At 43.7% G+C, this 12,523-nt stretch overlaps 1 protein-coding gene across 1 annotated transcript in view; it reads right to left on the reverse strand.

Annotated features, from left to right (window-relative positions):
• Positions 1-11,704, reverse strand: part of LOC126473789 (protein yellow-like) — a 50,062-nt gene extending 38,358 nt beyond the window's left edge. The window contains exons 1-3 of the mRNA XM_050101063.1: positions 11,574-11,704; positions 4,138-4,419; positions 1,267-1,466 (exon numbers count right to left, since the gene is read on the reverse strand). Coding sequence (XP_049957020.1) covers positions 1,267-1,466; positions 4,138-4,402 — 465 coding nt within the window. The 5' untranslated portion in view covers positions 4,403-4,419; positions 11,574-11,704. The remainder of the gene's footprint in view (positions 1-1,266; positions 1,467-4,137; positions 4,420-11,573) is intronic.
• Positions 11,705-12,523: the final 819 nt, after the last annotated feature.

Genomic DNA, 12,523 nt, shown 5'->3' on the forward strand with positions numbered 1-12,523 from the left:
ATCAGATACCTCATAAAATTATGCCTTAATACCATAAAGAGTGCAAAATTGCAGAATAAGTTACTCAAAATTATTTATATGTTTCCAGTACGAGACATTATGCAAATAACAGAAGTTACTGAGTATAGTTGTTGGAGAATCTCTATAACACGTTTCATCCAGTTCAGAATTCCATCTGTATGCACATCACAAAAATTCTACTGAATTCACTGAGTCATTAAAATGTTGTATATTTTAACTTGCGATGTTATTCTACCTGCACCACTTATTAGTTCTACGAAAGATATTAATTGTAGCACTTGGTCTCATCTGCAAAAACTACCAAATCTGTGTAAATTAGTAGATAATTCATATACAGGGTACTAGAGAAATGTTGCGACAAACTTCAAGCAATTGTAGTCAGCCTCTTGAGGGACAAATGGAAGATAGTAACTCTTGTCTGGAAACGCCGTACAACGATACTATGTGGTGTCGCAGTTATAGTTGCTGGCGTCTGCCACAAGGCCACCCTTTTGGCAGCAAATGTGATTTTGTGTGTTGACGGAACTTTGGCAAACGTCTCGCAGTGTCGTTTGTTATTCAGTGATCTCCACTGATTGGCACGATCGACAATGGAGAAGATGGAGCCATCTGCAGTGTAGACATGCCTAGTCTCCTATTATTGTTTTGCCCTGCTGCCTTGGTGAATGACTGTTTTGGAAACGGGTTTCCATCTGCAGTTTATTTTTGTCTTTTGTATGGAGAAACTGTTGAGATTTTCCAGATGGTTCCACGTGATTGTGCCAATAAGTCGCGATCACTGAATAACAAACAACATTGCAAGACGTAGCGCCCATGGTCCGTTGGCATACAAAGCCACGTTGGCTGCCAAAGGAGTGGACTAATGGCAGGTGCCGGCGCCTGTAAGTTCTAAGCTGTGTAGCGCCGTTGGATGACGTTTCCACAATCTGGTTCCTGTTCTCGAGTTCTTCCTCAAGGTATCTTCTACAACTTCTAAAAGTCTTTCTCAGTATTTCTGGCATACACTGTATGTAAAGAATAGGGATGGACCCAGTGTGTAAGGCTACTGGACACATTTCGTGATATCTTCCCAGTCACTAAATTTTCTCTCTGTTCCACTGAATTATTCACCACCTCCTCTCACATCCATATCGATAAACTTTATTCAAATTAGCTGTTAGTAACACCATTAATTCGACAGTCAGGTGGCTTGTCTACAGCACTGCAAATGTTAGGCAGTTGGAAAGGCTAGCGCCCGCGTCTCACCGTGGTAGTGAAGACGGACACCAGCTGCGTGTTACAGTCTGTGATGGTGTCCTCTGTTGTGCGATGCACGTCCAGGCTGGGATACGGCTTCAGCGACGAGCTGCCTGGATCTTGGAATGGGGAAGTGCTGAGAGAGACCGGGATGCCTCGCGCCACCTGTGGCGTCGCCACAAATATGCGGTTGCGAGCTGCTGTGTCCACTGCAGTAAGTAGAGGAAGTGTTGTTAGTACTATCCGCTTGACGAGTCAACAGAGGGCTCGTTTTATAGTTAAAGAAAAGCCAATGAGATGCAATCTACTGCATGTTCCATGCATGACACACACTCGCTGTACCAACTGGTATCTCAGTCTCTTCGTGTTATTAACATTACCATATAGACCTGTTACAGATGTATCATATGGACGCATTTGAGGCTTTTAGCTTTTCTCTATTAGCTTTACCTTACTTCCAAGATGGGAAACCCTACTAATGGTCGTTGTGATGCTTTGAAAAGATTCCATGAAGACATTGAAAAGCTGCAAACATACTTGTACGCTATAACCTCGAGATAGTTTGTAGGAGACTTTGGAAGAAAAGTGTTTTTACTGCCATGGGCTGACAAAAAATTTTGCGACTGATGTTGAAAATGATCCTCTTTACTCCTTTCTGAAATAAAAGCCACAAAAATAACGTAGTAAGTATGAATAAATTGCTACAATCAGGTCAAAATTTTGGAGGGCCAACTCAGTGGCTGTGAAGACATACAAACTGTTGGAAAATTATAGCTAATTAATTATTCTACTCGAAGGTTGTACTTAATGTTGATAGTACTGTAATGTTGTGGCGCCGCGCGGGATTAGCCGAGTGGTCTCAGGCGCTGCAGTCATGGACTGTGCGGCTGATCCCGGCGGAGATTCGAGGCCTCCCTCAGGCATGGGTGTGTGTGTGTGTTTGTCCTTAGGATAATTTAGGTTAAGTAGTGTGTGAGCCTAGGGACTGATGACCTTAGCAGTTAAGTTCCATAAGATTTCACACACATCAGAACATTTTTTTTAACATTTAATTTTGTGGCAACCCTACAACGCAGTGCAGTTGATGTGATATATCATAACAAAGCTGATGGATGGGGGCGGTGTAGTTAGCCTAGAAAATGGCGTCTGTAAATTGCGAGAATTCCAAAAAGAGAGATGTCATTGAGTTTGTTTTAGCAGAAGACCAGAGCATGGAGGATATTCATAGGCGCTTGCAGAATTCAACGAAAGGAGGGTGACTCGTTTGCACCGCAACGAGATCACACAAAGGTGTCCCATGTTTCGTGTGCCCGTTGGGCGCGCACATTTGTGACTCCTTTACACTGGAACTCTGATCCGAGGTGATCGACTGATCACAATCAAACACCTCGCTGCACGACTCGACGCCTCTGTTGGCAGTACTGGAACACTCGTCCATCAGCTGGCCTACTCAAATTTGTGTGATCGGTGGGTTCCTCGCCGCTTAAGAGGAGACCAAAAGAGCCGCGAAGGGTCAACCGTACGGAACTGCTTGCGCGTTACGAGGTAGATCGTGACAAATTTTTATCGAAAATCGTCAGATTCCATGAAACAGGTTCATCACTTCGAACCGGAAATAAAACAGCAGTCGATTGAGGGGGGCACCATATCTCTCCTCAGTCGGGAACCGCGCTGCTGCTGCTGTCGCAGGTTCGAATCCTGCCTCTGGAATGGATGTGTGTGATGTCCGTAGGTTAGTTAGGTTTAAGTAGTTCTAAGTGTAGGGGACTGATGACCTCAGATGTTAAGTCCCATAGTGCTCAGAGCCATTTGAACCAAAATGTCTCTCCTCCAGAGATAAAGTTCAAAGCCGCCGTCTCAGCCGGTAAAGTCAACGCGACGGTCATCTGGGATTCTGAATGGGTTATTCTGTTTGATGTCCTCACTCGCGGTGTAACGATCAACTCTGAAGCGTGTTGTGCTACCCTTAGGAATTTGAAGAAACGATTTCAGTGTGTTGGTCGCCACAATAATGAGAATGAACATCTCCTTCTCCATGACAACGAACCTCTATTGGGCAGTTTTCCTAATCCAACCTACAGCCCGGAGCTCGTACCTTCCTACTTCCGTCTGTTTGGCCTAACGAAGGATGCACTCTGCGGCAAGCAGTACGTGAACGATATAAGAGGTTACTGAAGCAGCAACACGTTGGCTCTGACGTCCACCACCAGAGTGGTACCATATGCTCATACAGGCTCTCCCTGTAAGGTGGCGTAAGGTCGTCTCACTGAATGGGGATTTTGTTGAAAAATACATTTTTATAGCCAGTAGAGTGGGAAACAATGTGGTTTACTGAAATCCTAAAAAAATTATCCTGGTTTCAGATAAAAATTTGTAGCGGTACTTTTTGGACATCCCTCGAAATACTGAATGATCAGTAAACTGAATTTACTTTTTCAGGTTATGAGATGTGGTGCAGCCGAAAGCAGTTGTACAAGTGTAACTTAGGTTATTTTACTTTTATGGCTGGGTATATAGATAATAACTATTTCATAGCGCTCCTTTACAGGAATGACAATGTAGCAACTACAGTAAACAATATGGACTACTTAGACTTGGAACTAACTTCTAAAAAAAAACACCAGAATGTGACTGGTATTCCTGTTGGCTCAAAATGGCTCTGAGCTCTGTAGGACTTAACATCTGAGGTCTTCAGTCCCCTAGAGCTTAGAAGTACTTAAATCTAACTAAGGAGATCACACACATCCAAGCCCGAGGCAGGTTTCGAACCTGCGACCGTAGCGGTCGCGCGGTTCCAGACTGAAGCGCCTAGAACCGTATTCCGTTGGATGATTGACTTTACATAAGGATGGTATCACGCTAACAGCTATTGTAACTCACCTGTTACATCGTACGGTAGCACAGATTTGGGATCGTAGTTGCCGCTGTCTCGTAGATATTGCTCCACCGTTGCGTTATCACCAAAGTCGAATTTCGCCTCCTTTAAGGCAATAACGGTCACTAGTTCAGGTTCTCCTGACCTGGAATCGTCCTTCAGTTCGTCGCTGTTAACCACTTTCTTTTTGATTTTTCGGTTCCGATGTGCACCTGCTATTGCTAGCGATAACAGCAGCAGCAGTGCAATGCCACAATCTTTGCGTGCCATTGTTTTCGGCTACACACCTGTGGATTGAGTACACGATTAATGTCAAAAAAACGTGAGTAATTAACTTGCGTTAGCAATGTAGTGGCTAACATGCGAAATCACCATCAGTAAGAAAATCGGTATTTCTATATTATGTTCTACGCTAGAGTAAGTATTAACAGGCACATGGCTTACCACTTCTTGCATGAAGGGACATAGTCAACTGTAGTATCCACAAGCCAATAAAAGGTGTATGGCCACGGCGTCTATAACGGAGGAGCGTTCCAAGCAGAGAGCTCAGTTTTGACGGAAAACCACAGTATCGCAAATTTCAACAGGACTTGCAGAATGTCGTCGGAGAACTGTCAGTGAACAAAGCACGGTGAGTCGTTGGTCTTACAAACTTGTCCGATTTTCCGCGTGCCGGCAGTCCGCGATAGCTGTGACTCCTGCTGTGTTGGAACTTGTGGCCACTGTCATTCGATCTGATCGATGGATCACAATCAAACACCTCGCTGCCCAACTGGACGTCTGTATTGTTGACACACTCGTCCACCAGTTGGGATACGCAAAGGTGTGTGAGCGCTGGGTTCCTAGCCGCCTTACAGAAGACAATAAAGAGCGACAAAGGACCATTTTTGAGGAATTGCTTGGCACTACGTGGCTGTTCGTAACAATTTTCGTCGAACATCGTCACAGGCTAAGAAATATAGGTTTATCACTTCGAACCGGAAACAAAACGGCAATCATGGAGTAGCGCCACACCATCTCTCCTCCGAATTAAAAGTTCAAAGCTGCACCCTCAGCTAGTAAAATTATGGCGGGAGTCTTCTGAGACTCTGAACGCATTATTCTGTGTGATATTCTCCCGCACGGTGCAACTCAGAAGTTTACTGTGCTGTCCTCAAGAAATCAAGGAAACGACTTCAACGTGTTCGTCGCCGTAAAAATGCAAACTAACTTCTCCTTCTCATGACAACAAAAGGCCTCACACAAGTTTCCACACCCTAGAAGTATCTTCCTCATCCTTCCTACAGCCAGTATTTCACATCTTACAATGATGAATGCACTCCACAGGAAGCAGTTGTGGACGATGGGGAGTTCATCGATGAAGGAAGAGTTTGGCTGCAACGTTGACCAGTAGAGTGGTAACATGCAGGCATACGAGCCCTCTCAGTAAGGTGGCGTAAGGACCTCGCATTGAATGGATATTATGGGGTTTTCTAGCCAAGAAATATTGGGAATAATATGGTGTATTGAAATCTCGAGTAATACCAACCTGGTTTCAGAAAAATTGTGTGGTATTATTTATTGAACACCCGTCGCATTGACGTCTGGTGTTCTTGTTCTTTTCTCAACATAGCTGTCGGAGCTTATACTATAATATTTGTGGCTCTTGTGTGGTCTTTGACCGGCAACCTTTGACATTTTCTTCTTTACTGGGATCCTCTAACCTAAAAACCCTTCTATTCCAATCCATAAAGCCTCCTTCTACCCTGCGTATGTAGCATCACCTATTTAGCGGAACCTTATAGCCCACCACTCTACGACGGAAGATGAGGAATCAGCAGTCTACACGGTTGCCTGATTCAGACTCTGCTCTGTAACAAAGGTCGGCAATCGGTACTGTCGGCGATGCTGTTCCCGCGGATAGCACAACTGGCAGTCTTAGCTAATTCGGCTAAACGCCCGAAGAGGATAGAAACTCTTCCCACCCAAAGCGGCATACATAATTAGAACCGACTAGAGGCTGACTGCACCCTGTTCTCTTGGTGGCGTGTGGGAGGACCCATTCCACATCCTGGATGGTTTCCCCCTGGACGCATGCGGACTGTACAATGGATTTCTTCCCCTCCTTAGCAGCCATGTACCTAAGGGCCCTCATTAAGTGCCTAAAATTGGAGCTACGACTACGAGTAATGCCACCTTGTGTGAATGTCCGCTTCTTGAAGGTTGAGAGGCTTCCTCCAAAACCTGACAAGCGATGGTTCAGGGCCTGTATCACCCAAGACAGTACTTCGAACCCGTTTGTCTGACCATTCGATAGGCCTCAGGAAAGTCTTCTGCTGCCTGTGTCACTTCGGAATGATAACCCAGTCAACCACTGGTGAGTTTGAAGCCTACACCCAGGTGGTAGCAAGGACATAAACAGCACTGGATCGATTTTGGGAGACGTGGAATGTGCTAGACGTCCCTCGGATCTCCACGTTTGGCACCTCACAGTGATGAACATTGGCAACAGCCTCAAGCTGCGTGACCGAAGCCAGCAACGCCTGGATCTGTGGCGAATCGTCACTAACTCAGTCCACATCCGAACACTGCAATCACAGCCGCTGTCCTTACCAAAGATGTCAAAACTGTACACTACGCTAGAACGTGCCTAGTATGCAACACAAACACGTAAGAAATTTACAATTTAAACTAGTAATCATACAGGTAACTGGAAATAATTCGCTCTCACCTGACGCTCGCAAAATAATTAGCAAACGGAAACTTTACCCGCCTGTTCATCTGCGGGAACGGTTAGGGCTGCCTCACTAACAGTCTAACTGACACTGAGCTTTTCTAACCAAAATAGACAAACAAACACTTGGACGACACAAGTGTCGATACAAGAAGCAGTAGTTTACACATACATTATGTGATAAAAAGTATCCGGACACCTGACTGAAAATTACTAACAAGTGCGTGGGGCCCTCCATTGATAATGCCGGAATTCAAAGTGGTGTTGGCTTACCCTTAGCCTTGATGACAGCTTCCACTCTCGCAGACATACGTTCAATCAGGTGTTGGACGGTTTCTTGGGGCAACCCATTCTTCACGGAAAGCTGAACTGAGGAGAGGTATCGTTGTCGGCCGTTGGGGCCCAACACGAAGTCGGCGTTCGAAAACATCACAAACGTTTTCTACAGGATTCAGGTCAGGACTCTGTACAGTCCCGTCCATTACAGGGATGTTACTGTCGTGTAACCACTCCGCCACAGGCCGTGCATTATGAACAGGTGCTCGACCTTGTTGAAAGATGCAATCGCCATCTCCGAATTGCTCTTCAACAGTGGCAAGCAAGAATGCAGCCCCGTTCTGTGATAATGTCACGCAAAACAACAAGGGATGCAAGGCCCCCCCCCCTCCCACTCCATGAAAAACACGACCCAACCATAACACCACCGCCTCCGAATTTTACTGTTGGCACTACACACTCTGGCAGAAGAAATTCACCGGCCATTCCCCACATTCATACCCTGCCATCGAATCGCCATATTATGTACCGTGATTCGTGACTCCACTGTTCGATCGACCAATGTTTACTCTCCTTACACCAAGCGAGCCGTCGTTCGGCATTTACTGGCCTGATGTGTGGCTTATGAGCAGCCGCTCCACCATGAAATCCAAGTTTTCTCACCTCCCTTCTAACTGTCATAGTACTTGCAGTGGATCCTGATGCAGTTTGGAATTCCTGTGTGATGGTCTGGATAGATGTCTGCCTACTACACATTACGACCCTTTCAGCTGTCAGCGGTCTCTGTAAGCCTGTACGCTTTTGTGCTGTACGTGTCCCTTCACGTTTCCACATCACTGTCACATCGGAAACAGTGGATCTAGGGATGTTTAGGAGTGCGGAAATCTCGCACACAGACGTATGACACAAGTGACACCCAATCACCTCACCACGTTCGACGTCCGTGAGTTTCGCGGAGCGCCCCACTCTGCTCTCTCACGATTTCTAATGACTACTAAGATCGCTGATATGGTGTACCTCGCAGTTGGTGGCAGCACAATGAGCCTGATACAAGAAACGGGTGGTTTTGGGAGTGTCCGGATACTTTTGATCACAAACTGTAACTGCTATTGCAAAGAGAGGCTGCGCCTAGTAAGCATTCAAACATGCAACAAATTCAAAAATTTCTGCCAGTAACCCTTCATGTAACTGGAAATAAGTCGCTCCGGTTTGAAGTTCGTAAAAGTAATTATCAAACGAACGTTTCACTCACCTGTTCCGCTACGGAAATGGAAGATCTTGCCTCACTGACGGCCTAATAAATGACGTAAGCTAATTTTCAGCTAGTGGGGACCTTTTTTGTTAGCTGAATCTGATGTAAATATTATGCAGAAAGCATTATAAGAATAAATCGATTTAAACTGCTGCGTATCGGTACTCACTCAGAGACCTCTAGCAGGGGATGCCTTGAGTTAATTTGCTATTTATAGTTCTCAAGTCTTTCGCGCGGCAGGAACTAAAAGGTCGCACTTTGGGTTTCATTACGAGAAACGGACCAGGTAGTTAATAAGCAACAGTTTACAACCATTCATTACTTTCCATTTCCATTTCCATGTCCAATAAAATACTTATAGCCACAAAAGGTCAGCAGTCAGAGCCTAGATTGTGCAAAATGTAAATAACGTTGTATGACTACCCTGTAAAGGCATGCTTCCACAAGGGTGATCAGTTGTTTGCGAAGTGACGGATATCCTTAATTGCGGTGTAGTAATGAACATGTCGAACATTATTAAGAATGTTCTTTTCTGTCTTACACTCACAAAAAGGTGGGAATTTAAGGAGACGGGACCTGGATAAACTGAAAGAACCAAAGGTGGCGGAGAGCTTCAGAGAGAGCATTAGGGAACGATTGACAAGAACAGGGGGAAGAAATACAATAGAAAAAGAGTGGGTAGATTTTTGAGAGGAAATAGTGAAGGCAGCAGATGATCCAGTAGGTAAAAATACGAGGGCTAGTGGAAATCTTTGGGTAACAGATGAGATATTCAATTTAATTGATGAAAGGAGAAAATACAAAAATGCAGTAAATGAAGCAGGTAAAAAGAAATACAAACGTCTCGAAAATGAGATCGACTGGAACTGCAAAACGGCTAAGCAGGGATGACTCAGGACAAATGTAAGAATGTAGAGGCATATATCGGTAGAGGTAAGATAGATACTGCCTATAGGAAAATTAATGAGACATTTGGAGAAAAGAGAACCATTTGTATGAATATCAAGAGCTCAGATGGAAAACCAGTTCCAAGCAAAGAAGGGAAAGCAAAAGGAGGAAGGAATACACAGAGGGTCTATTACAACAGGTGTTGACAGGTGTGAAAATTAGTGAACTACCAGTTTAATAAGTTCAAAAATGTTCAGATGTGTGCGAAATTTTATGGGACTTAACTGCTGAGGTCATCAGTCCCTAAGCTTACACACTACTTAACCTAATTTATCCTAAGGACAAACACACACCCATGCCCGAGGGAGGACTCGAACCTCCGCCGAGACCAGGCGCACAGTTCCTCACTGCAGCGCCTTAGACCGCTTTTTGGTCTTTTTCGTTATGGTTCGTTGTATTTCGTCGTCGCGGACGTCACGTTACGTCCGTTAAAGAAGTTCGTTTTTGATCTATTCACTCAGTTTTTTTATTACAGAGGTCAGCCAGCTCTCTGACCGTACACGCTGAGCTACCGTGCCGACCGCTCGGCTAATCCCTCGTGGCGTTTAATAAGTCACGGCTGCAAATGCTGACGCGAATTCTGTACAGAAGACGGGCGAAAAACTGGTAGAGGCCGACCTTGGGGAAGATCAATTTGGATTCCGTAGAAATATAGGAACACATGAGGCAATACTGACCCTACGACTTATCTTAGAAAACAGATTAAGGAAAGGCAAACCTACGTTTCTAGCATTTGTAGGCTTAGATAAAGCTTTTGACAATGTTGACTGGAATACTCTCTTAAAAATTCGCAAGTTGGCAGAGGTCAAATACAGGGAGCGAAGGGTTGTTTTCAATTTTTACAGTAACAAGATGGCAGTTATAAAAGTCGAGGGGCATGAGAGGGAAGCAGTGGTTGGGAAGGGTGCGAGACAGGGTTGGAAAAATCTGGAGAATTAAAATCCACGGAGAAGAAATAAAAGCTTTGAAGTTAGCCGATGACATTGTAATTCTGTCAGAAACAGCAAAGAATCTAGAAGAGCAGTTGAACGGAATGGACCATGTCTTGAAAGGAGGCTACAAGATGAACATCAACAAAACCAAAACGATAATAATGGAATGTAGTCTAACTAAATCAGGTGATGCTGAGGGGAATTTTTTTGGGAAATGAGACACTTGAAGTAGTAGATGAGTTTTCGTATTTGGGGAGCCAAATAACTGATGATGGTCGAAGTAGAGAGGATATAACATGTTGACCGGCAATGGCAAGGAAAGCGTTTCTGAAGAAGAAGGGAACTTTGTTAACATCGAGTATAGATTTAAGTGTCAGGAAGCCCTTTCTCAAAGTATTTGTATGGAGTGTAGCCATGTATGGATGAGAAACGTGGACGATGTGGCCGAAAAATAGTTTAGACAGGAAGAGAACAGAAGGTTTCGAAATGTGGTGCTACAGAAGAACGTTGAAGATTAGATGGGTAGATCACGTAACCATTGAGGAGGTACTGAATAGAATTGGGGAGAAGAGTAATTTGTGGCACCACTTGTCTAGAAGGAGGGATTGGTTGGCAGGACATGTTCTGTAGCATTAAGGGATCACCAATTTAGTACTGAAGGGCAGCGTGAAGGGTGAAAATCGGTGAGGAAGTTCAAGAGATGAACAGACTAAGCGGATTCAGAAGCATGTAGGGTGCAGAAGTTACATGGAAATGAAGAAGCCTGCACATAATAGAGTAGCATGGAGAGCTGCATCAAACCTGCCTCTGGACTGAAGAGTACAACAACAACGCTCATAAACATGATACATTTCGCATCTTCAGCAAGTGAATCTGTACTGGTAAACCACATATCCTTGCAGAATCATTTACCTACTGATTGATGACTCTATTCATTCAGTATGACAGAGAATCGCAGCTGTCACCAAGGCAAGTGGAGGTGTCATAAGTTACTAGAACGATTTTTTTCTGAACTTGCAATTAACGGTCGATTCTGTAACGTGATTCTACACTGCGACTAACTCCAAACAACAGTTTACGGTTTCGTGAACTTAGATCTATAGAGGAACAAGAGGATGAAAACTTTGCTAACACTTAAATATCAAGATTTCATAATGCTTAAGTTAGAGTAATTAATAAACGTCATGTGACAAACATTAGATCAGCTCAGCAAATTAGTGCATTAACGTACTGCATTAATGCAGTTCCATTAATTGCTGGTAAAACTCTCGCCTATCTTACAACTCAATAAAAATAGGGAATTTTGATGACGATACTCACCAGAAGTTAGTCAAACGTGTCAGTTCGCCAACGAAACGTAATCGCCAGATGTAACTATGAAATCTGTGTTGTGGAGGTACGACGTTGATACTGCCATCGCCATCACATTTTTATACTGAGAACATACCGCCGTCGCTCACTTACGTGTGTAACTAATCGGAATATTACCGGATGACAAAGTCAAATGATACTGAAAATAGGACGGTGGCACTTATCTTATCTAAAACCGGTTCTGAAAGCTGCAGTGAAGGACGACGACACTTTGTCTTAGTGCACTCCGTAACCAACTGGTTCTGCAAGCAGGACTGAAAGACTATACTTTGCCTTAGTTAGTGTCCTCTGAAAGCATGTAGGGTAGGCTTTCTCGTTTTTTTGATAAAGTGGAAATTCTAGAATTTTCTAAGGCTTATAGAAGTTTCTAACAACTGGAAAGTAATTGTATGTTTTCACATTATTTTACTGTCGTCCTTTATTGCTTCAGCTAGTTATTTCTTCTTTTCATTTTTTTGTATTTTGATCAAGAATATAATGACTTGTTTTCTAAGAAAGAAATTTATCCTTAGTTAAGACTCTAATTACTGACCTTTTTTCATATCAGCTGGCAGTTTCTATTCTCGTGGATTCCTACAAACGTACAAAGGATCCCAAGTTTCATTAATTTTCAAAGATCAGTTACTCAGCAAAAAATGCCTACTTTATAAACAAATTTTAATACTTGAAATTTCTTGCCATATAGATCAATGGAGGGTATTTTTGTTTCTTGAGGTGACAGCGGAATGGAAAGGGTGACAGTGGAGGGTGGCAGGGTAGGGGAGGGACACGTTGTCATGAAAGAGAGTTATGGGGAAAGACGGTCGGTGGGAATTTGTGTTCTGTGTTTGCTTTTAATTTCTAAAAAAACCCAAATATACTTGAATTTAATTCAGTAAATAATGGTAAAAGAATACATT

Source organism: Schistocerca serialis, chromosome 4 (genome assembly GCF_023864345.2).
Source record: "Schistocerca serialis cubense isolate TAMUIC-IGC-003099 chromosome 4, iqSchSeri2.2, whole genome shotgun sequence".
In the NCBI taxonomy this organism is placed as follows: Eukaryota; Metazoa; Arthropoda; class Insecta; order Orthoptera; family Acrididae; genus Schistocerca; species Schistocerca serialis.